Genomic DNA, 25059 nt, shown 5'->3' with positions numbered 1-25059 from the left:
AGGGAAACGGAGCAAGAGGCAGAGCATCGGAGGAGGAGGAGGACGGGGAGCCTGAAGCCGCAGGATTTAGACCGCCGGCATCTTGGCCAGCTGAGCCATGGATTGAGTTGGAGCAGGCGTCTGGGCTACGGGGCGAGCAGGAGCCAGGCTGACCAGCCGACTGACTGACTGCGTGTGTCGCTGGGATCTGTGAGACAGCACAGACAGGCTGATGGACCGGTAGGACTGGTGCCGGGCCTCTGGATCGGCGCTGTGGGGGAGGGGCGGCAGACACGGGGAGAGGGAGCCTGTTTTTCCAGACCAGGGCTCTGGTGTGACCGTCTGCTACTGACAGGCCTGCCTGCACTGCCCTCTCTCTTTCTCTCTCTCTCCGTCCTCATTTTGCCTCTTCCCTTTCCCGATGTCCCTGCCATCGTCCTAGCTCCCCTTACCTCCATCACTCCATCATCCTAGCTCCCCTTACCTCCATCACTCCATCGTCCTAGCTCCCCTTACCTCCATCACTCCATCGTCCTAGCTCCCCTTACCTCCATCACTCGGTACTACGGTCATCTTTCCGTCCTGTCGTCACCACCTCTCCGTCCCTCTCCCCTCCATCCTCTATTTTCTACAGCTGTTCGTCAAGCATATTAGTTGTTGACTTTGCTCTCGGTACAAAATCTGTTCCTTTTCTCTCTCTCTCTCTCTGTCTCTCTCTCTCTCTCTCTCTCTCTCTCACCCCTCTCTCCCTCCATCGCTCCTCTCTGTGCCCTTCAGACAGTCCCTTGCTCCCTCTCTCCCTCTCCTTCTCCCTCCATCTTCCCTGTTTCGGCTCCCGTCCACTTCTACTCTGCAGTCATCGGTAGATTTGGGTCAGTTCTGCACAGCAAATGGGATGAGATGTAGTCTCTACAGCAGCCGGATCCAGGGGCTCCTGGCCTGCCCATCGGGTGGACCCTCCTCTTCGGACCGCACTGAGGCCGGGGCCCGACTCTGGACTGACCGGGTGGCCTGCTCCGGAGCAGCTGCATGTAGTGAAGGACAGTCGGCCGCAGCTCCCTCTGCCCTCACCCGCCCCTCCCGCCCCTTCACCCCTCCTCGGGGCAGCTGTCGCTCTGGAGTGTCCCGGCCTGGCTGGCTGCGGCCTCTCCCAACACACCCTGACGACGCCCTCATGCCACTGGGGCACCCGCAGTGCCCCCACCCCGCTCCACTACGGCGCCCCCTGCCTGTGCCATCGGCCCACGCCCCCCGTCACCCTCAACATGGGTGTGGCGGAGACCATTGACCCGGCCCCGTTGCCCTGCCCCTCGCCTGTGCCCGGGGGCTACCGGCTGCCCCGCTCCTCCAGCTACAGCCCCCTGCAGGGGAGGGCAGGGGCAGAGCTGGACCTCGGGGCGGCCGGCGGAGGGGTTCTGGAGGGGCCCGGGACGGCGGCAGAGCGCAGGACGCCCCTGGTGGACCTGTTCTGTGAGACCTGCTCCAGGCCCTGGCTCATCGGCTGGTGGGACCAGGTAGGGCTTGGAGAGCTTGGAGAGGGCAAACAGTGCCCGGGGGCTGCCATCTTGGATAGATGTTGTGGACTCTTCAAGTGTTGCCTCTACATCCCCACATGCATTAACACATCTGTTTGCTCGCTCCATATTCTATGTGTGTATGTTTTCAAGAGTCCAATATTTTTGATAGCGTCATGGTAGTGTTTTGTGAAACGAAGGACTCCTGCACGCTGTCTGCTTCACTCGCAATTAAAAAGTTTAAAGAGAGGAAGAATAACGTTTCGGTACACAAACCTTCATCAGATTCTTTTTCATTATTATGGTAGTGTCAACTGTCAAGGTGGTGTTTTGTGAATTTTATGTGTCAGAGACAAGTAGATGATGTAAATATATGTATATGATGAGGGAAGGTAGCAATGCCTTTGTGAGGAACTGTGAGGCAGAATGTTGGTGTGTTTATATTTTCCTGCAGAATGTTGGTGTGTTTATATTTTCCTGCACGGTTTCTGTTCCCATCCTTATCGGCCCTAACTCTGCTCTAGTGTTTATAGGCATCAGCCTTATTCTTACCCTTTGCTGACCTGCTTTACAGTTCTGTGCTTTGAGAATGTATCTCCCTAAATCTAAGGAAATGGCTTTGGGACTTTGAGATAAATAGTCCAGTCTGCTTTTACTGCAGGTACGTTGCAGTGTCACATGATATCCATCTGGATCCTCCACACACCTGCGTTCCACATCGCTGTCTCTCCCCCTCTCCCTAACCTGAGGCTGGCCTCAATAAACACTGCAGGAAGCCAAGCATATTGTCCGTGAAGGGCAATGCTTAGTGCCTCGCTACTGAGACGAATTGTCGGTAACACTTTCCAATAAGGGTACATTAATTAACGGTTAGTTAATGCTTAATAAGCATTTAACTAACCCTTAGTTAATGCGTATTAAGGGTTAGTTAACCCTAGCCCAAACCATGAACTAACCCTAACCATTAACTAACCCTAACAGTGAACACTATTAGTAAATGATTACTAGACACATTAGTTAACAGTTAATTAACGGATAGTTAATTATTATTAAGGATTAACTAACCCCTAATCAATGTACCCTCATTGTAAAGTGTTACCGATTTTTCTGTGTAGCCCCATAAGAGGATATATAATTTCAGTATTGTCAGTGTTCTTCCTCTGCTGTGACATCATCCTGTATAAAATGTATGTTCTTTAATTAGATCAAATAGGGGTTTCCTTTGATATGGCAAGGTTTGTGTCGTCTGTGATATGCTATGATTGTCTGACCAAAACCAAGCTCTCCTGACCACAGCTCTGGCCATTGTCGTATTTGTGTTTTATGACCACAGCAGCATGAGTATGTTATTCACCACTCTGTTGCTCATCATATACATGTTTTCCCAGTCTGAATGGATGAATCGAATGCACAGGCCTTAGTAGTCCAGTGGCTCACATCGACCAAGGAACACCAGAATGAATGGCCTCTTTGATATCCAAGAGGGATTTGTGCACACGTGTATATGTGTGTTTATGTGTTACGGCATGCACGATCATAGGCACTTAGGACTCACGTCTGTTCGGTGTTTGTTTCATAAGTCAGTGTCAGAGGAAGAGTGTTGTTTGCCCTGGCACTCAGACTGGCACCGTGGAAATGTTGGTTGGCAGCTATGACTCAGCATTACAGCATAGGGAATGAGAGAAAGAGAGAGAGAGAGAGAGAGAGAGAGAGAGAGAGAGAGAGAGAGAGAGAGAGAGAGAGAGAGAGAGAGAGAGAGAGGTTTGGGCTGAGCCTGCTGCTTAAAGAGCCACTTGGCCGATTTTCAACCAGCTTTGTATGATTACAAAATTGGTAGTATATATGCAAATGAATAATGTTGAACCATCTTGTCTGGACCGAGAGTTCCCTGTTCAGTCACAGAACTTCCTGGTCCAAATGATGTCATAATGATGTCATGTGGAGCAGTTTTGCCATGGTGTCACTATTACTGTCACTATCACTATCACTATTACTATCATTTTTTTTCACTATCGTTATTGCTCTCTCTACCTTCTTTCGCAGAACTTGCTGCACCAAATGAGTCATATGAGTCATTTGGTTCAGGAAGTACTGTGAATGAACGGGGAGCTCTTGGTCCAGGCAAGATGGAGGGAAGTTGAATATTGTTAATTTGCATTATACTACTGATTTTGTAACGATGCAAAGCTGGTTGAAAATCTGCAAAGTCACCCTTTAATTGTGCCACTGGTCTTGACTAGCTTACGTAGCTCCTGCTGGCTTATTCTGTTTGAGTGCTTATATGGTTTGCTGTCAGTCCACCTACCTGATTGGCTTATCATGCTGAGCCATGTAACCAGTACCAGGCTCGACTGGATGGGTAGAAAAAAGAGAGAGAACCGATAGAGAACAAGAGGAAGATGGTGGGAATATATGAAGTGCCTGAAATGGCAGGAAGGAGAAGTGGAGCAATGTCTGTGACAGACGAAGGTTTTTGAGCTAGAGGGCGAGAGTGGAGAGTGTTGTTTACTTCAAGAGGGAAGGAGGAGTAGATATAAGCACGGGGAGAGAGGTGGAGAGGAAGACAGCAGAGAAGGGGAGGTTTGACCTTGGTAAAGGTCAGAGACACCTGCCTCCTCTCTCAGATTGTCACCCGAGCAGCCACCGCTCTCACATCAAGCTGAAGGACTGACTGTGAGGAGGCAGTCGTCAAGGCAACCACTCCGGTTGCCATGGAGATTGTTATGTGTGAAGGATCAGTCAGTAGGACACAGACTGAGGGCTCTTGTCCGAATCGCACTGCGCCTTCACGTGACTTGCTTGTCTGGGAATCGGTAAAGCTAAAGCTAAATGGGCTTTGTCTCCAAACTGCACCCATGGCTATAATAAATAAATGTCAGACCCATTGAGATAACATTCAGAAACCGTGTTTTCTGCATGGATAATGTGTTGTTGTTGTTGTCGTCGTCGTCGTCGTCGTCGTCGTCGTCGTCGTCGTCTTGTGTTTGTATTCCTAGGCCCTGCGTACCAGCAGTTGATGTACACTATGTAATAGATTGCCATATAATTAGGAAGAAAAACATGTAAACATGCTGATTAATGTACTGTATATGGTAATCAAAATATGAGCACACTGAATTGGGTTGTTGTTTGTCCGCATCTGAGAGGAAGGACAGGTCTGATTCATGACTGATTTTCTCATCTTTTACTGAATGGAACCAGAATGTCTTTTCTCATGCTTAACTCATTGGAATATTTTGCTGTTCCTTATCAAAACAAGTCAAATATAAAGTACAATGTTGATTATTCTGGGGGTTTACGGGAACTGCTTATCCCTACAGTTTGATTTGATCCGAAACACTAAATGCCTCCGTTAAAACAACGTCATGACTTTTGATCAGGCTTTCTGTCAGCTCAAACAAAAGCACCAGCTTTTACATTTTCTGTCTATTGAAGACACTGTCTTTGTCTGTCTTCCCTTCAGTTCAAGAGGATGTTGAACCGGGAGCTGTCCCATTTGTCTGAGATGAGTCGCTCAGGGAATCAGGTGTCAGAATACATCTCCACTACCTTTCTAGGTAAAGCAAACCTTCCATGCCTCAGTCACAGACTGTGAATAACCACTATAGCATGTCATGCACTGTACAGTAGTTCATAGAATTACCTGACCCCTGACTGTTGACCCCCGCAGATAAGCAGAACGAGGTGGAGATCCCGTCTCCGACCTTGAGGGAGAGGGAGAAGCCCATGTGTCACATCAGTGGTGTGAAGAAGCTCACTCACAGCTCCAGCCTTTCCAACTCTGCTATGCCTCGCTTCGGCGTGAAGACTGAACAGGAAGACGCGTTAGCCAGGGTAAATGGATGCATGAGCAGCAGTCACATAATAGGGGGCACCCTGCACGCACATGCACACAATAACATAACACACAGGATAACCAAGAGAAAATTGCATATTTGGACACATTTCAATGTATGCGTAGATTATCGTCATTCTGTAAGTTCCTACAATGTAAATGTAAATAGCTTACAATTCACAATTGCACGTCTGCACACATTTCTGTACACATGTTCTTCCATCTGGATACTTGAAACTGTGAACAGTTAAAGAAAGAATCCAGCTAAAGCAGCTAAACTGCTAAAGCACTTCAACTTAGAACCTGACACTGCCAAAGGCAAGGTTATTAAACTTAAACTAATAAAAAGAAAACTATTGTGCCTTGCTTTTCTGGGTCCACTAACTGAAGTAGGTTGAGGGAAAGTGGGTAGCTAATACCAAAAGAGTTAATTCCAACACAAAACGATTAAAGATTCACACTTGCACATCCGCCTCAAAGCTCTAAATGTGTCAAGTAATTTAGGACACTTTATTTACCCCTTGTGTTATTCTCATCATGTTCTCTTCTTGTCATTAGTTTTTGCCATATCTTCACTATTCTGTATTTGCTCTATTCTTATTATATCCTCTCTGCTGCTGCTGCAGCTACTCAAGGTTCCCCACGGGGGTCATTAAAGTTTCATGTAATCTGTCCTAATCTAGTCTAGTCTAATCTAATCTAATCTAAAGATCACATACTGTAATATGCAGCTTTGTGGTAAGGTAGAGAACAATCTAGATCGATCGTTGCAGTGATGTGCGTTATTGTTGTCTGTTGTGCCGTCAGGAGCTGGACGACTTGAACAAGTGGGGCCTTAATATCTTTCGTGTGGCAGAGTTCTCTAATAACCGACCCCTCAGCTGCATGATGTTTGCCATCTTCCAGGTGAGAGAGAGGTGCTGGGTCTTCTACCACAGATCTCATCTCACTGATTATTCACCCATGCTAGCTAGCACACAGCATGGACTCAGTCACCGCTGATCTCCACCCCCGCTGTCTGTCTCTGATGCAGGAAAGGGATCTATTGAAGACCTTTCGGATCCCCATGGATACGTTTGTCACCTATGTGATGACCCTGGAGGACCACTACCATGCCAATGTGGCCTACCACAACAGCCTCCATGCCGCAGATGTCACACAGTCTACTCATGTACTGCTGTCCACACCAGCACTGGATGTAAGTAACTCTACTGAGCTACTGAGGACAGGCACCTGGTAGGATAACATTAGGCTTGGCTTCATAGACACAATACATTGAGGCATTACTGTAAAATGTTGTGAATTGATTGTTGTCCTTTCTTCTCCTTCATCTGCCTCTGACAGGCTGTGTTCACTGATCTAGAGATACTAGCTGCACTGTTTGCTGCTGCCATCCACGACGTGGACCATCCAGGAGTGTCCAACCAGTTCCTTATCAACACCAGTGAGTCTGCATTATAAGGCACATACACCATTTAGCTTGACATCGATGGGCCTATGAATGACAGAGAAATTAAATTGAATGGGGGGAAACACCATGGAAAAACAGAAGACAACACGATCTCCAGAGCAAATAGGAAGCTGTGTGTACTAAGAAAGCTAAACGGCTTCAGAGTGAGTACACCTGGCCTGGTGATGGAGTATAAATCATATTTCCAGCGAGCTCAGGGGTACAGCATACCTGTGTGGTATTTGACCCTGAGTAGTAGCCAGCATCAACTGTTGGACAGAAGCCAGAAAGGAGCCTGTTGAATCATGTTAGGTCATGAATCTTCACGGTTTGCCTCAGCTCTTTCCAGTCTAGTGCTCTGCCAACTCCCTATCTGAAAGAGGAGCTATGCCTCAGTTATGACCGCACCTTCAGACATCTCCGATTGTCCAGTAATACTAAGAATCAGAACTGACCACTTCTACAGTCAGCCATCTCCCACCTGACCCCTTAGCTTTGTCCAACCTCAACTCAGTGGTATTTCATTACATCCTTGTAATAAGAATGCAAAGTGTGTGTGTGTGTACTTTACTTTATTGGTTTATTGTGACGGGACAATGCACATTGATGGACATGTTCAGAAATACAGAAGCCTCTATATACGAAAACATGTAAATATGCCGGAGTTAGCTAATGCTAATTTACATCCGTAGTCCCCAATAAATATCAAAACAATCACTCATTACATTCATTCAACGCACAAACTGAAATATACATGTAACGTGTCATCGCAAAAGATACCACAGCATTACAGACATCAAAATTACAGCAAAACACAGGCATGTGTGTGTGTGTGTGTGTGTGTGTGTGTGCGTGCGTGCGTGTGTGTGTGTGTGTGTGTGTGTGTGCGTGTGCGTGTGTGTGCGTGCGTGTGTGTGTGAGTGAGAAAGAGAGAGTGAGTGAGTGAGTGAATGAGTGAGTGAGCAGAATTGTGTTCAGCCACAGCTCTACCATTTTATGTGCGATCGCACTTAATCTTTCAGGAAGTGTAAAGAGCACCCCTGTGGGTGACCTAACGGGGCTTGATTTTCAAATGAGGTAATTAGGGCCGACTAAATGGGCAAAAATGGCTAATTAGTGGCCAAAAGTGAACACAGGTTCAGCACCATGGAGAGTCAGTTGGAATCAGCCAGGGAAGTGAATGAGTGAGGGAAGTGGACTATGAAAACCCTCTGGGGAGAGAGAGGAGAGGCTGCCTGACAACTCTGTGAGCACGGCCTGACGAAATGGCCAGTCACACATTATTATTGGTATTTTATTGGTTTCTTTTAAAATTTCTACTTAGTAAAGGTTTGTCTTTAGTGTAAGTCATTGTCGATTTTTTGAGTATATAAGTAAGACTTTATTGCCTTCACTGAAATTTGGGGCTTTTCGGTAACCGATTATGACATCATTGGCTGGAGCTGGACTGTGCTCTACCAATCAGAGCCTGTCTCAGCTGCATTGATGACATCACAATCAGAATCACAGCAGCTCATCTGTGCAGCAGTAGGGCCAATGGGCACTGCATTAGTACAATTAATGTTGAACCTTGATTACTAATTATACCATGCTTTAAAGGAGAACTTCACCGAAAAGCAATGCTGATATATCTTGCACATGATCTCACATATATCCCAAAAAACTGTAAACAGTTTTGCAGTTTTTTCATGTGCAAAATATATCAGCATTGTTTTTCAGTGACGTTCTCCTTTAAGTAGACATTCCTCAGCAAGGCACTGAAAAACAAATTCCATGCATCACCCTGCCCATCAGCTGCATTGGTATTTGCCATCTGGTGCCCAAACTGATCGGAGCATGATGGTGCTAATATGGTGCTAAACCGATGCTGCTGTGTTTTGACCCATGTGTGTTGTACGGTGCTTGCCCACCCCCCCCCCCCCCCCCCCCAGACTCAGAGCTAGCCCTGATGTATAATGATGAGTCTGTGCTGGAGAACCACCACCTGGCCGTGGGCTTCAAGCTGCTCCACGAGGAGAACTGCGACATCTTCCAGAACCTGAGCAAGAGGCAGAGACAGAGCCTGAGGAAACTTGTTATTGATATGGTGAGCCCTTGTCACTGCAGCTTTTCTGCACCACGAAGATAACTTCCTGACTTCCTTCTCTTCCTTCTCTTCCTCTGTCCCTTGCCTCTCTTTCTCCTTCCCTTCCTACGCTTTCTTTCCCCCGCTTCTCGTCACCAATGACATTTATTTAAAATGTTCTTTCCCAGGTTTTGGCAACGGATATGTCTAAACACATGAGTTTGCTGGCAGACCTTAAGACTATGGTGGAAACCAAGAAGGTGACAAGTTCTGGAGTGCTGCTGCTAGACCATTACACTGACCGGATACAGGTGAGTTGTGACTTTTGAACACACAGTATTAAGTATTTCAATACATCAGTGATTCCTCAAACTTTTTCATATCAAGGACCCCTAATTTAGTCCACGTTAGGGCCAAGGACATGGGATATTGCTTCTCAGATCCAAATATTAGAATATTTTTATTGTTACATATGATTTTGTCCCAAATTCCCTGATTATCTGTATTGCAGGTAGAAATAACAGAGAAACGATGATCATTCTTCTACATTCTCAAATTGTGTTCACTTCTTGTAAATGAGATAATGCTGAAGTTTAACAAATCATCAATTTGCTGGGGACCCTCTGGAACTCCCTCAAGAAGAGCATCTGGTGGTCCCCGACCCCATGTTGAGAACCACTGCTAACTGAAATCTGAGTCATGCATATTGTACACCACACACGTTAGAGCTTTACATGTCCTGGCCCGAAATGCAACCAACTGTGTGTGTCTGTGCAGGTGTTGAGGAACATGGTGCACTGTGCTGACCTGAGCAACCCCACAAAGCCCCTCGCTGTCTATCGCCAATGGACAGAAAGGATCATGGAAGAGTTCTTCAGGCAGGGAGACAAGGAGAGAGAGCGAGGAATGGAGATCAGTCCCATGTGCGACAAGCACACCGCGTCTGTGGAAAAGAGCCAGGTAAAGGATTGACACCACGGGTGCCGGAAGCAGGGGGACATGGGGACATAGGGACATGGGGACATGGGGACATTTTTTCCCCCTAAAAATGGGGTCCCCCTGATTTTTTTTTTTTTTTATGCTTTTTTTTTCTCTCTCAAAAATCTGAGGGGGCAATTGCCCCCTCATTTACAATGGGCATGATGCTTAGAGCCCACTTTACTCTGTTTACACAGCCTGTGATGCTTGCCGCGATCGTTGTGGGATTATTACACCTGAGAGACAGACAGACCCGAACTCTGTACTGCACTCACTAATGCACTTTAGGATGGCTTGAATGTGTTGTCATTGGCTGCTGCTATAATGGTATAGTATACGGTTAGTTTTATTTTATTTTTGTGTTGAGATGACAAGTTTTGTACTGTTTCAAAGTGATGATAATAATAATAATAATAATAATAATAATAATAATAATAATAATAATAATAATAATAATAATAATAATAATAATAATAATAATAATAATAATAATAATAATAATAATAATAATGATAATAATAATAAGTTCAGTGTTTCTGCCTGTGTTGCTGTCTGTTGTAGTGTAATTGTAAAACGACCTAAAGGGAGAGCAGGTCACCAAGTGAGTGAGAAAAGGAGAAAATACTGAATAATCACTACAGTATAATCCTAATATTAATTTAAAATTAGATATTCCTCTGAATATGGTTAAAAATCATCCAAACGTCCAAAAAAACTCCCTTCCTGCTAATTGCAAACTCGTTCCGGCGCCACTGATTGACACACAAACATGGAGACACACACACACGCACATTATGCACACAGTACACACCAGTGTTGTAGTCGAGTCCGACTCGAGTCAGAGTCCTGGACACATTTTCGGGACTTGTGACTTGAGCATTGATACCTTGGACTTGGACTCGAGCATTCAGTCATTCGGACTCGGAAGTTGGAGACGAGGACTCTGACTTATTTTGATAATAGTCTTGCTGGCCAGCCTCCTCTCCCTTCCGTCCAAGGAGTCTGGCGCCGCAGGTCTCGGATAAACCCTCCCCTGCTCTACTCTGCTCTCCCATTGGAGCGACTGTTTCGGTGGCAGCCGGATGTCCCCTCCCGGCTTATTACAAGCTCTGTCATTGGCTCCGACCTGTGCTGTGTGTCACTGTAAATAGTGCCCTGCCGCCGCAGTGAAAACAACAACGCTAACTAGCTAGCAAGCTAACGGCAGAAACCTACATGCTAGCTCATTGCTACACGCTGAAAACGGCAAGTTGGATTGTTTGAAACTATTTTCCAAGGGCACTGCCCCTAAGCGGCGCCCATCGCAATCTTACTATGGAGACCTGCGGCGCCAGACTCCTCGGACGGAAGGGAGAGGAGGCTGGCCAGCGAGACTATTTTGATAATGACCGTTCATCCTTTTTGTGTGTGTGTAATAGGCCCTAATAATTTGGCATAAGATTATGATAGCTATATCAATGCTGTGACATTATTCAATTTTGTGCAAGGGCAGGCACGTGTGTTTCCAGTTACTGTATATGTGGTCTAGGCTGTCTCCAGACTGTGTGATGTCAGACCTGACTTTGTGAGGTCATCAATGATGTCATACCTCCCGGGACGTTGTGACATCACCAATGATGTCATACCTCGAATGTGGGAGGTGTAAAAACTATGCTATGCTGTTCTCTCTCTGCACATGATACACGAGTCTATCTGTCTGCTACATGTAAGCTAGCTACCTATATCTCTACTACTCTGTATGTTGCTTGCCCTGCTATCTGCCGGATATTCCCAATAAAAGCCTGAAAGACATCTCTGTGGTTCTAACCGATCACTCCTCGCGAGCTCTTACCTAAGATCCAGCGAAACTCAACAAACTTCCTTACACTTTGCCTCTCCCTTCTTACGGCCAGGACATGGGGCAACCTGTTGTTTTTCATTCGGGCGCCCGTGTTAACAGGTTAGAGCAGCCACACCTGGGCCTGGGCAGCGCAGCTCGGGTTCAGAGTCTCACCTGTTTGTACCGCGTGCCGCGCGCAGCAGCAATAGACAGCAGCAGCTCGGCTCCTGCTAGGTGCTGTGGAAGGTAGCGCTGCAGCAGAAACGCTGTCTGTGTGGGCGAGCGAGCTGCAGCAGTTATGGAGACTTTATCATCTGGATGAACATTTATTACTGTGCATGCACAATTTTACACACACACACACACACACACACACACACACACACACACACGTGCATGCAAATCAGGGGGCCTCAAACCTTTTCATGTCAAGGACCCTCAGGCTCAGATACCTAGCCATTAGACCACAGATCCTCATGTGATAAGATTGTCCTTTGCTGATGGATATGACACAATTATATAACTGTTAATAAGGTGGGGTGATAACCACAGTGGGGGAGAGTGATCTGTCATCTGTGATTAGACCAGTCATCCTCACACATTTTCTCTGTGCTAATTTATAGGGTGTGAAATAACAGTGAAATTAATTTACTCCTCATAAGCAGAGGGCCCATCAAGGACCCCTGGTGGTCACCCGACACCACTTTGGGGACCAGCCTGAGCCGCTGTGCTATTTTATATGATGTACTGCAGGGATACTCAACTTGCTTTGCCCGGGGGCCACTTTCGTGAAATGATAGAAGGCCAGGGGCCAGTTAATAAACAAACAATAGGCCTATACATTTTTATGTTGTGGATTGTAGGTTTTTGGGGTGTCAGCCGGAGTTTAGTCTGACAATGTTGTGCACACCGGATAGTTAGTTAGGTTAAGTTAGTTAGGTTAAGTACATGCATAAGTGCCTGGGTAGCGAGCAGACGGCAGTATTTGACAATTTAGCAGCTAAATCATAGATTATTGAAAGATATTCCATATTCCAGACTGAAATGCTATAACAGAAGTGGAGTATTGGCCAGAATGACATGAACATTTGGACACTTATTCAGCAGGTATCTTGCCTGTTGCGTTCAGGTGAACTGTAAAAAACTTTTTTTGCAATTCCATCGCGGGCCGCACAGTTCAGTATCACTGATGTACTGTATCCATCCGTCATACTGTCCTTTTCCCGACTGCAGGTGGGCTTCATTGACTACATCGTCCACCCTTTGTGGGAGACCTGGGGGGACCTGGTGCACCCTGACGCCCAGGACATCCTGGACACTCTGGAGGACAACAGGGACTGGTACCAGAGCACCATCCCGCAGAGCCCCTCACCACCTCCCATGTGCCAGGACAAGGAGCTCAATGCCTGCATGGACAAGTTCCAGTTTGAGCTCACCCTCGAGGAGAACACTCCGAGAGAAGAGGAGCAGGGAGAGGAGGGGGACAAGACCACGCCCAACCATGTGGCACCCGACTGCAGTCAGGGGGAGGAGGAGGGCAAGAAGGAGGAGGAGGAGGAGGAGGAAGGCATGGCAGCAGAGGAGAACGGGGACATTATAGAGGAGGAAGGAGAGGTGGCAATGGAGGAGGAGGAGGTGGAAGCGAGACCTGAAAAGGAGAGACTTTCTGACACGAGTCCTGTAGAGGAGGAGTTAGACTCTTCCTCGCCAGCTGAAGATACATGAGGTCTGCTCATGTATGTCCCTCCTCACTTGCACACATTCTCCTGTTCATCCTTTCGATGGCCAAACCCAGAACAAATAAGGCTGCAGTGATAATACAGACCTTTAAATCTATTTTTCAAAAAGGGAATTAAAAAAATTGCTTAAAGAGAAGTTAATTACACAGCAACTGTAGATTTGGAGGGGTGACAAGTCCTTCTGGCTAATTTCACAAGGAACTTTAGCCTTTAGAGGAATTTAGGAGAGCGTTAATGACGGGCATCTGGAGACAGCGTAGCACTCGGGTAGTGGAATGCACACACACACACACACACACACACACACACACACACAAACACACACATGTGAGGTGACAGAAACAGAGGCAAACTCGCTCTTGATAAACATGCACACTTACAAATTAGTTAGTCACATGTACACTTGCGACCACATGCAGTTGTGTAGTACTGTACATGCAATACCACATGTACGCGCACACCCTCCTTTCTTGCGCGCACTCGCGCACACACACACACACACACACACATTACCATACTTTACTGTGTGTGTGTGTGTGTTTGTATGTGTGCATACAGTGTACATGAGGGACATGGATGTAGTAATGAATCTGTTTGGAAAAAGCCATCTTTCTCTTAATGGAGTATTAACTAGTGTCAGTCAGTATTAGTAATTCATCTTTGTTAGAATCTCAACGGAAACTGTTCTCCTCAGAAGAGATCTACGTGACTTTTTTTCCATTTCTGTCGGAAAAGAAAACTAGGAATATCCACAGAGTTGGAGGAGGAGAGAGGAAGACATGGAAGGAAAGGAAGATGCTGCGACGAATGGGCCGCCGGGTCCCATCACCCCTTTTCCCTTTACGAGGAGTGCTACTGGTGCAAGATGGCTCTGTGCCTTTCTGAAACACCAGCTTCCTGAATGGAGCTGTCGTGAAGCAATGCATTGTGGGACACTGGTGTCTGATTTTGTTATCATTTTTGATTGTCTCGTTAAAGATCTATCTCTACTGTTCATGGTATCGTGGTGTGTATCGCACACGTACAGTTTCTGTGGCGTTATGTTTTAAGCCGTCTTCCTTTGTTGCTCTCCTGGTAATATAACGCAGAACTCTAGACACGGAGCAATCACTCACTACCACCACCACCACAACCACCAGTAGACTATTTCCACTTTATGGTTTTTCTTATTAGAATGATTTTTTTTTAACTTTCTGAGAATAAGCCATTTGATGCTTTGAAGCATATGTTTTGCCTATTTTCTATTTACCACAGTTGCTAAATATGTTGAAGGGTTATAGAATAATTTCATCAGCAGAACAAAGTTTCAGATGCCATCTCGGACTCACACCCACTTGCACTGTGTGATGTCTCCTCATACACAACAATTCTCACCAAAGCAAAGGATGAGAAACTTTAACGGGTGAAGTGATTCGAAGGAACCAACTCAGTCTCACTCCCAGGGCGTCAAAATACGCCAACTTGTCGAGCCCTTCGGGGGCATGTGTAGGCCTAATAGGCTATGCTGAAGAAGGACCATCTGGAAAGCGGTCTTGAACGTAACAACAGTCTGAGGTTTAAGTAGGTCAGAACTGGTTTGAATCCTGATCATAACCCCAACCAAGTTGCTTTTGTTGCCTGAACCCAACCACTATTTTACTTGCCTAAACCCAGCCACGTTGCCGTGAGCCGAAAGTCTAGCAGCAGCAGCGGTGGCTCCTCCAACGCAGGGGGGCAAGGGAGGCGGTTACCTGGCTGAGGAGGGGGAACGGCCAAGTAAACCAGGAAGAGAGAGCCGATGATGCTTGCCTCTTTAGAAAGAAACCAGGAAGTTCTGGCGTCTGTACTGGAGGAACGTGCACATCCAAATATGAGGAGAAAGGTACCCAAAGAGAAACCGGCATAATTTGACACCCTGGAAATGAGAAGGTGTTGAAGGAACACAGATGTGAGAAGAAAAAGAAAATCATGGAGGCAGAATGTCAGGGGTTAAGAAGAGTGACTTGGCCAAAAGGAAGTCTGGCAGTCCCCAATCATCCTTGTTATGTTTGACGCTTTTTTGCCTTAACGTCAGATGCAGGATACATACCTGCCAGTAAGTAGATTTATATGATATATATAATAGAAATCCTAGTATATTTATATCATGTCTGTATGCTTCTTTCTGTGAGTGTCAGTGTGTCTATACACAATGTATCCAGCATTTGCATTTGGAGGGGGAAAGGGAAACATTGCTGCCAATTTGTCATTATGTTGCTGCAGTGCTCTGGCCAACATAAGGAATGTCTTAATAGTTTTTAATCAGGAAGGTACCATGACTTTATGCAAATGACATAAAGGTGTTGCAGGAAATGTGGTTGAATATTTTCTCTGAGGTTGTTCTTTTGTTTGAAACTGATGGACTTGTTTTGGCTTGTTGTTGACATGATGATTTGACCGTGTATGTGTGTGTCTGTGTGTGTGTGTGCGTGTGTGTGTGTGTGTGTGTGTGTGTGTGTGTGTGTGTGTGTGCGTGCGTGTGTGTGTGTGTGCGTGTGTGTGTGTGTGTGTGTGTGTGTGCGTGCGTGCGTGCCTGTGTGGGGTCAGGAGTGAGTGAGGGTCGGATGATAGAGATGTCATGTTATGTGTCATCTGTTCACTCACTAGCATCGCTATTATCTTGTTGAATGGTGTTTATGATTGGATCAGCACAGCTTAAATAGGTCACACTTTGTTTAGGTACTTTTCACAGGGTAAAAAAAGAAGAAGCAAGTGAGAGCTGGTTTCTGCAGGTCAGTAACTGAGCTCGTCCGGAGAGAGAGAGAGACACCTCTGCTTGGTGTGTCAGAGGCCTGAGTGTGTTTGACCTTTGACCTGCTCCGTCGCTGGATGGAGCAGAGCTGCGGGGTTGCCACACAGGCTTCCAACTGGTGGAATGGGAATCCAAAATTACTATTGTAGTTCCTTAAATACAAGATTCCCATATGCATCGGCCTTTTACTTTCGAGATGTTGCTTTGTTTTTGTGGCTTCTTATGTCATAAGCTATAAAAACACTAATATTTAATTGCCATACAAACACAATACTGTAGCAATTGTTTCTTATGAAGAAATTATTCAATTGATTGATTGCTGCCATTCTTTTTAAATGATGAAAAGAAAACCATGGGATGTCTCTCAAGCGTTTTCTTTTGAACAGTTTGTGTACAGTTTATTTTTGTATCATTCTGGTGGATGGTCTGGAAATGTAATCATGTATTGATGATATAGCTATAAGCATTATCACCCTTGTATATAATGTAATATCGGATTGTAAATTACAAATTTATTCAAGTCGTAATGATTGACAAATAACCACTTAAGGTTGTTAAGTGAACCACTGAAGCACTGCAGGCCACATCCTCACCTTCTCATTTTCCGGTTGTTTTCACTTACTCGTGCTAACATTGAAACATTCTGTCACATTTTTTAATTGTGCACATTTTTAAAAATAAAGATATTTGTACCAGCACTTTATTTCGGCAGGTTTTGAGGCAGTGTGTTTAGGGTCGTGTACAGTCTGTGCTGGAGGTTTGGTCCTTGGCAGTCACCTGATTATATTCCATCGGGCCAAATCCCAAACACCCATTGTGCAGTAGTCGATGTTAACCCATCCCGAGACATAATTGAAGAAAATTGTCATTCTCTATCAATATTCCATGTGAGAGTGACGTTTTGGTGACTGGTAAAATCAAATGTAAGTGGATTAACACACATAGGATGTGACTTGATGATAGCAAGTGAATAACACGTGTCCTTTGATAACTTGGCCATTTCTAGAATGATCCCCACCTCTATTTCTTAGTAACTTTTATCACTAGCCCGATAGCCTAAACGTCAGTCCCCTGGTGGCCTAACTAGCTGGTTCCCATTGGTGTCGGTGTCAGGTTACTTTGCCACAGACTGACTCCTCTGAGAATAATTCTCTGATGGGCTTTAATTCATGTCTTTGTTCACAAGTTAGAAAGATTATACAAGTGGAAAAAACACCATGAAATGATTGTAATATTTGTAAATGATCTTGCTGTAATGTGTAAAATGTGTCCAAGTTATTTTTTATTATATTATTTTTATGAAAGTTTTTCCTCTTGACAGAGCTGAGGTGTCATTTTGTGAATAAATGCATTTAATAAGCAAACATCTATATATAAAACAATATTATATATCAGTATATTTTTCTTTTATTTCACTGTTCGGTACTGTAAAGTGTGTTAAAATTACAAATAAAGTAAGATTTTTATATTAAATATGATGTTTGTAGTATGTTTGATATCATAGTGTGCATGATAGAAATAAATTGACAAGATATTTGTTTTGAAACGTAGTGGAATCAAAGTCTTGGGTTGGTTACAGTGTGCGTATAACCAGGACTGGAGTCTGGACTCTTTCAAGACAAGCCTAAAAACCTTTTTATTTAGGAAGAGCCCTGCAGTGTAACCTCGCGTCACCAGGCTCTTCTCGGCGAGAAAGAGCCTGGCCTCCGTTCACTTCACAAGTGATTTTGTCACCCTGCCTGGTTCCGGCCTAGAGCCCGTCCTAGACAGGAAGTAACAGCGGAAATAGCTCGGTAACTTGAGAATTAGACACAACGAATCAGAAAATAAAACGGCAAACAACAAAACAAAAGATGGACGTACCGAACGAAGTTTTTGAAGAAGTTCTTGTAGAAACATTGCGGATTCACAATCTCACATATTTTAAGCCAATACAGAAGCTTTACTTTTTAAACAAATGGCCAGTTGATGGAATAGTTATAACGCTAGTTGTCTGTCTGCTGTTATCGATAATGGAGGATCGAGTACAACAGTTGAAGCATCTCTGCTGCCTGTGCTGGGAAAGACATGGACATTTGATCATACGATTTCACATGGCGAGTACTCCATTGTGTTTGGCTCTCCAGAAACCTTCCTCGGCAGTTACTAGAAATGTGCTAACGCTACTATACAACTTGTGTTGTTCTTTTCAGGCTCCAGCTAACGTAACCTCGCCGCGTCACGCTAACGGCAACATAGACATTTCTTGGGGCACTTATTTCCGGTTCCTTGGTTTACGCCCCCATGACCAAAAGCGGGGTGAAAGGTGCCCATCAGTCGGCAAGGCCACCAGTCTCTTTTTGAGGCCAATGCGGAAGTTGCCATACTCTCAAATGGCCAGTGGGGGGCGCAGCTTGTGTAACATCATCCCTGAACGTCCATTCAACTCTATGTGAAATGAGCCAACTTCTCTCTCGGTCTCTGTCTTAAATAAACACTTTACAAATGAGTTTATGGTCTGAAAAAACAATTTCAAGTATTTTTCATGCTCTCAAGGCTCCAGTTTTTTTAATTATAGCCCCATTTCGAGGAAAATAGGCGATATACTTCGGATATTGGGAAACAGTAATACCTCCGCCCGTTAGAGGCAGCAATGTGCCGCAAAGGCATCTAGTCTGCGGAAAGTACACGAATAAGAAAACCTAGCAAAACAAGGCTAGTATGGCTAGCAGATAGCAAGTCATACTTTAGCAAATTATCAGAAAATAGCGCTACTTTATGATATTTTAATAATGTTAGTAGACACACGTAACTGTATAGATGGCATACATGTAACGTGACGCTCATAACATGGCGGACCATTTAACGTTATCTAACGGTATGTAAAGTAGCCTAACGTTAAATGGTCTGTCCATGTTATGAGCGTCACGTTACATGTATGCCATCTATACAGTTACATAAGGTTAAATGTTAACGTGACATAACATCACAAGTTTTTGCAGACTTGAATGCTGTTGGTCGTTTGTTCAATTTGCTTTTCTGTATGGTATTGGACATTTAAAAATGATACATACTTGTCTTGAGGCATCCGCCAAGCTCAGCAATTTGTTATCCTTATTTTAAAACATACTTTATCAGATCGATATAACTCAACATAGCCTAAGGTCTTGCACGAATATGTCTACTGGTAAATTAGGCATATATAGATAATCTACCAAGCAACACTTGATACAAATATAGGTAACCATTTCACAGCAGTACAGCCTACCATGGTGGAAAATTAACCATTCTTTAAGTTTGAATGATATCAAAATATATGTTGCATGGTGTAGCCTTTGTTTATGTCGAATTGTTACAGATAACCATATTTCAATAAATATAAATCATTCGTTGATTTGAAGCAGTCGGTTGGTTCTCCATCTTCATTCTTCTTCCTGGTCATTTGGTTGAAGCTGGTTCACTCGACATCAAATATCTTTATATCACATCTTATTAACAACCTGCCTGCTCTGACCAGACAACTATAATGGGCTCGTTCTATGAGATTTGGGGTACATTCGGGTACATGATTTACTTGCACATAGCCTACACAACAAGGTTCTTTGTTGGCAATGTTTATTGACAAAAACACACTGGCAGATACATACCAAATGGCTCAAAGTAAATCTATCAAAAGTCTCAAATCTGTCAGCATTTAGCTTATGTTATTGCAATATCTTAGGTTGAACAACTGATGATCAGCAATATTCTCACAGTAATATGCACATGGGAATCAAAACGTAGCATTCATTTTCACAAATAATTTGACCAAGGGACAATGTGCCTCTGTTCTGTTGTGCTGTTCCTGCTCCACCATGGTACTCCGACAGCCATCCCTTGAAGAAACAAACGACACCGTGTTATATTAATTACTATAACATAACGCCACCAAATTTCAGTTAAAGTAGGCTATAACCACGGTGCTCACACGTTAGCACACGATGCTAATCGAGCTAGCGTTACTTAGCTTACAAACATGAGCATCACTCAAACAGTCCAACGAGTCCAACATAGCAGAGCACCAAGTGCGCGACCAAATCCACCTCAGTTATCAATTTTAGAGTTTGCCCAGAGATAAGTATAATAGCAGTTTACCTTGTGGAGGCTTAGCAGCAGCTAGCAGGCTGGAGACTCACACCAGCTACTCAGGCACAATGCACCAGGACCAGGATCACACCACACCATGGTCTCTTGGCCAGGCCCCGGACAAGACGGTGGTCGGCTGGCTGGACTCCTACTCGCCCATACCTTCGGACTAAAAGTTATTATATTTGTTGTCCTGGACCATTTCACCACTGCAACCAGCCAGCCAGCGAGCAAGCTAGCAAACAGAAGCGAACAACAAGATGGCAGTCGTTCAAGCCTGTGAGACAAATTCGGAAACTCCCCCGGCAGCCGCTAGGGGCAGCCGCCCCCTCCTCCTTCTTCTTCTTCTACTAGTTTTTAACAGCCCTCTCTCCCCGTACTTCCGTGTAAAGTTAATCCATTCAACCAATCAACGATGAGCAGGAAGCGGGATATTCAAGCCTCATTTTGTTCCATCAAAACCCAATGGGTGACGTCACGCTGGCTTTATCCAGTTCTATTATACAATCCATGGTGCCCATACTACTTCGGCCTAGAGACGACTGGTCTGGGCCACAGTATGAATATTGGGGTGAATGGGCGCATTTTGGATGGACACTTTTTTTTATTGATATTGTATTTGCACTATAGTTTTAGCAATACAGTAGGTGGCGGCAATGCACCATTTAAGGATGCCAACAACTGCCATAAACCTCCATAGAAGAAGAAGAAGAAGAAGAAGAAGAGCGGTGGGTGGACCCCCGGGAATATTTTTTGTGTGGACAAGAAAACCTTTTTGGCTTTTATGTCAATGGTGATAAACTGTGTTTTGGAAATAGAAGGATAATCGGAGAGATTAAAGATGGTGGTTGATGCTGCAAGGAAGTTTTTTAGGACCACGAATTGACAGAAACGCTGCAAGAAGCGTTCGCGCCGTCCTAGACGATTGGTTTGGGTTTCGGTATGGATAATATGGTGAATGGGAGCATGGGTGGACAAAATACTTTTTTGTTGAGATAGATGTAATTTCCGCTATGTAGATTTAGCAATCCAGTAGGTGGCGGTAATGCAACATTTAAGGATGCCAACCACCATAAAAACCCGAAGAAGAAGAACGTTCTTTAAAGTAAACGAGAGTAAACGTTAGCAGTAGCGTATTGTTTCCCGGTTATAGCTACTTCTATAAGTTCAATTGACAAACTAGTATGTGCGGATATCACGAATATATGAAGTGGAACCGGCCCGGGGCTCTGTTAACTCAGAGGAAGAAGACTCAATGCCATTGAGTCAATGGACTCAGATTAATGGTTTAGCTGTGAAGCTAACGTTAGCTGTGAAGCTATTGGAGCTTTGACGGATAACGTTTGTCACAGTTCAGGTCACTGTGTGAAAATGTCTAAAGTCCAGAAGCTGAGAGCAGTGGTGAAGCAGCGCCTAACTGCGGCTGTTCCCGCTGAGCAGCAGGAGTGGAGCCCCAGTCTGCACCAGGAGGACCCAGAACCCCCACACATGAAAGAGGAACAGGAGGAACTCTGGATCAGTCAGGAGGGAGAGCAGCTTCAGGAGGGCCCAGACCCCCCACACATGAAAGAGGAACAGGGTGAACTCTGGATCAGTCAGGAGGGAGAGCAGCTTCGGGACAACCCAGACCCCCCACACATGAAAGAGGAACAGGAGGACCCAGACCCCCCACACATGAAAGAGGAACAGGAGGACCCAGACCCCCCACACATGAAAGAGGAACAGGAGGACCCAGACCCCCCACACATTAAAGAGGAACAGTTGGAACTCTGCACCACTCGGGAGGGAGAGCAGTTTCAAGGGCCGGAGGAGGCTGATTTCACCACATTCCCATTCTCTGCTGTCCCTGTGAAGAGTGAAGATGAGGAACAGAAACCTCAGTCCTCACAGCTTCATCAAAGTCAAACTGAGGAGAACAGAGAGGCAGAGCCTCTAGCCAGCAGCTCAACTGAACACATGAAAACAGAAGCTGATGGAGAGGACTGTGGAATATCAGAACCAGCCAGTGCTAGCAAGAATTCAGATTCTTCTGAGACTGAAGACAGTGATGATTGGACGGAAAATAGTGAACCTCAGTCATACTTATATCCAGCTAGTAATTCACAACCAACTAGTGATGACAAGACTTCAGACTCTTCTGAGACTGAAGACAATGATGATGAATGGATGGAAACTAGTGAACCTCAGTCAGGGTTAGACTCACAGAAAAACAGTGAAGTTCTTGGGAAGAAACAATTCAGCTGCTCAGTTTGTGGTAAAACATTTGGTAATGAAGCACACTTCAAGACACACATGCTAGTCCACATAGGAGATAAACCATTTAATTGCTCAGTCTGCGGTAAAGGTTTTGGTCATAAAAGAAACTTGAAGACACACATGGTAGTCCACACAGGAGATACACAATTTAAGTGCTCAGTCTGTGGTAAAGGTTTTGGTCATGAAGCACACTTGAAGAGACACATGGTAGTCCACACAGGAGATAAACAATTTAATTGCTCAGTCTGTGGTAAAGGTTTTGGTTGTGAAAGATATTTGAAGGCACACATGATAGTCCACACAGGAGATAAACAATTTAAGTGCTCAGTCTGTGGTAAAGGTTTTCGTCAAAAAGTATACTTGAAGACACACATGATAGTCCACACAGGAGATAAACGATTTAATTGCTCAGTCTGTGGTAAAGGTTTTGGTCAGAAAACAAACTTGAAGAGACACATGATGCTCCACACAGGAGATACATCATTTAATTGCTCAGTCTGTGGTAAAGGTTTTGGTAAAAAAGCATGCTTGAAGAGACACATGCTAGTCCACACAGGAGATAAACAATTTAAGTGCTCAGTCTGTAGTAAAGACTTTGTTCATAAAGCAAACTTGAAGAGACACATGATGATAGTCCACACAGGAGATAAACCATTTAATTGCTCAGTCTGTGGTAAAGGTTTTGGTCAAAAAGGAGACTTGAAGACACATATGATAGTTCACACAGGAGATAAACAATTTAATTGTTCACTCTGTGGTAAAGGTTTTGTTAGAAAGGGACACTTGAGGGCACACACGATAGTCCACACAGGAGATAAACAATTTAAGTGCTCAGTCTGTGGTAAAGGTTTTGGTCACGAAGCACACTTGAAGACACATATGATAGTTCACACAGGAGATAAACCATTTAATTGTTCAGTCTGTGGTAAAGGTTTTGGTAGAAAAGGACACTTGAAGGCACACATGATAGTCCACACAGGAGATAAACAATTTAAGTGCTCAGTCTGTGGTAAAGGTTTTGGTCAAAAAGGAAACTTGAAGACACACATGATAGTCCACACAGGAGATACACAATTTAATTGCTCAGTCTGTGGTAAAGGTTTTGGTCATAAAACAAACTTGAAGAAACACATGACAGCCCACACATGAAATAAACGATTGAATTGCTCAGTCTGTGGTAAAGGTTTTGGTCATAAACCAAACTTGAAGAGACGCATGAAAATCCACACAAGAGAGTAAACATTTCAATAATGAGAGGCTAGAAGGAAAGTACAATAAACTTTAATGATGTAACAAACAACACTTAGATTTGGCGTATGACTCCATGGTATGATGATGCTCCTTCTGAGACGTGAGGAGGACGTCAGTGATTTATAGGATAGAGAAACCCCCATAGGGAATTCTACAGGAGTCATGACATTGGTTGGTAGATAGATAGATGATTGTATTGTCACTTCATGGTACAAGTATCACGTGTGAAATTTCTCTGGGTTCGCTCTCAGAATGAGGAGAGCAGAACCAAGTCGCCACAGGGCGGCGCCATCAGATTGTGGTGTTCAGGGGAGGAGGTGGGGCGAAGCAACTGCTACAGTGAGGAATCAGCCGCTGAAGGGAGACACACAAGGAGATTTACAACACTGAAATACAAGGGAACTGATATATAGAACTTCAGTTAGGTGATTGGCCAGCAGGCCAGAGAAAGGGAAGCGTGGGAGACATTGATTGGACAGGAATGAATGGGCGTGTATATTTATGAATGAATGATATAACCTGAACAGCCGTTGCTGCAGGGGGAGAGAGAAATGAATGAAATGTAGCCTTCATTATTGAAAGCATGTCTGAGACATTATTTAATTCAGGGTTCCCACGGCCATGGAAAACCTGGAAAATTCATAGTATTTCAAAATATTGTTTTCCAGGCCTGGAAAAGTCGTGGAATTAGTAAAATCCTTGAAAGTTTAGGAAAAGTCATGAAATTTTGTTGTGTGTAATGAAATTGTTACACTAATCGAACCATGGATAGTCAAACACAGGAGCACGTTCAGTGAGAGGCTGATCCCACCTAGATGCAACACAGAGAGGCACAGGAAATCATTCCTGCCTGTGGCCATTGGAGTCTTTAACGCCTCACTTAAAAGAGCACCTCGGAGACACTCAGTCTCCCTGAGTCTCCCAGTGTGCAATAACTGCAATTTGATACGTACTGTACATTCTACTTATTCTACTTTACTTTATTTAGTTTACTCTATTGCATTTTCCTGCATTTTACTTATTGTACTGACTGTTTAAGTTTAGGGAGATACTGTGTGATACTGTGTTATGCTATGTGTGTTCTGAGTGCGAGCTGCTGTAACTTGTCCCAATTTCCCCCCGGGGATCATTAAAGTCTTTCTGATTCTGATTCTGATTCTGATTGTCCTGTGTTTATGTGCCACACAAAAAGCAATAAAAATGTATCACAAAAATTGCTCTCTGTGGTAAATGTTTTAGTCAAAATGGAAACAATGGCCCTGTTTGAAACCGTTCCCTATTGCAGAAATAGCAGACTAT

General features: G+C 44.5%; 1 protein-coding gene across 1 annotated transcript in view; it reads left to right on the top strand.

Annotated features, from left to right (window-relative positions):
- pde4a (phosphodiesterase 4A, cAMP-specific) overlaps positions 1-17505 on the top strand; it is a 25705-nt gene extending 8200 nt beyond the window's left edge. The window contains exons 7-15 of the mRNA XM_083649061.1: positions 4957-5050; positions 5164-5327; positions 6136-6234; positions 6362-6526; positions 6673-6772; positions 8710-8864; positions 9032-9154; positions 9621-9803; positions 12874-17505. Of these exons, the coding sequence (XP_083505187.1) occupies positions 4957-5050; positions 5164-5327; positions 6136-6234; positions 6362-6526; positions 6673-6772; positions 8710-8864; positions 9032-9154; positions 9621-9803; positions 12874-13365 (1575 nt within the window). The 3' untranslated portion in view covers positions 13366-17505. The remainder of the gene's footprint in view (positions 1-4956; positions 5051-5163; positions 5328-6135; positions 6235-6361; positions 6527-6672; positions 6773-8709; positions 8865-9031; positions 9155-9620; positions 9804-12873) is intronic.
- The last annotated feature ends 7554 nt before the right edge of the window (positions 17506-25059 follow it).

This window comes from Poromitra crassiceps, assembly GCF_964638095.1.
Source record: "Poromitra crassiceps genome assembly, chromosome: 13".
NCBI lineage: Eukaryota > Metazoa > Chordata > Actinopteri > Beryciformes > Melamphaidae > Poromitra > Poromitra crassiceps.
This window is presented reverse-complemented; position numbering and strand designations above follow the sequence as displayed.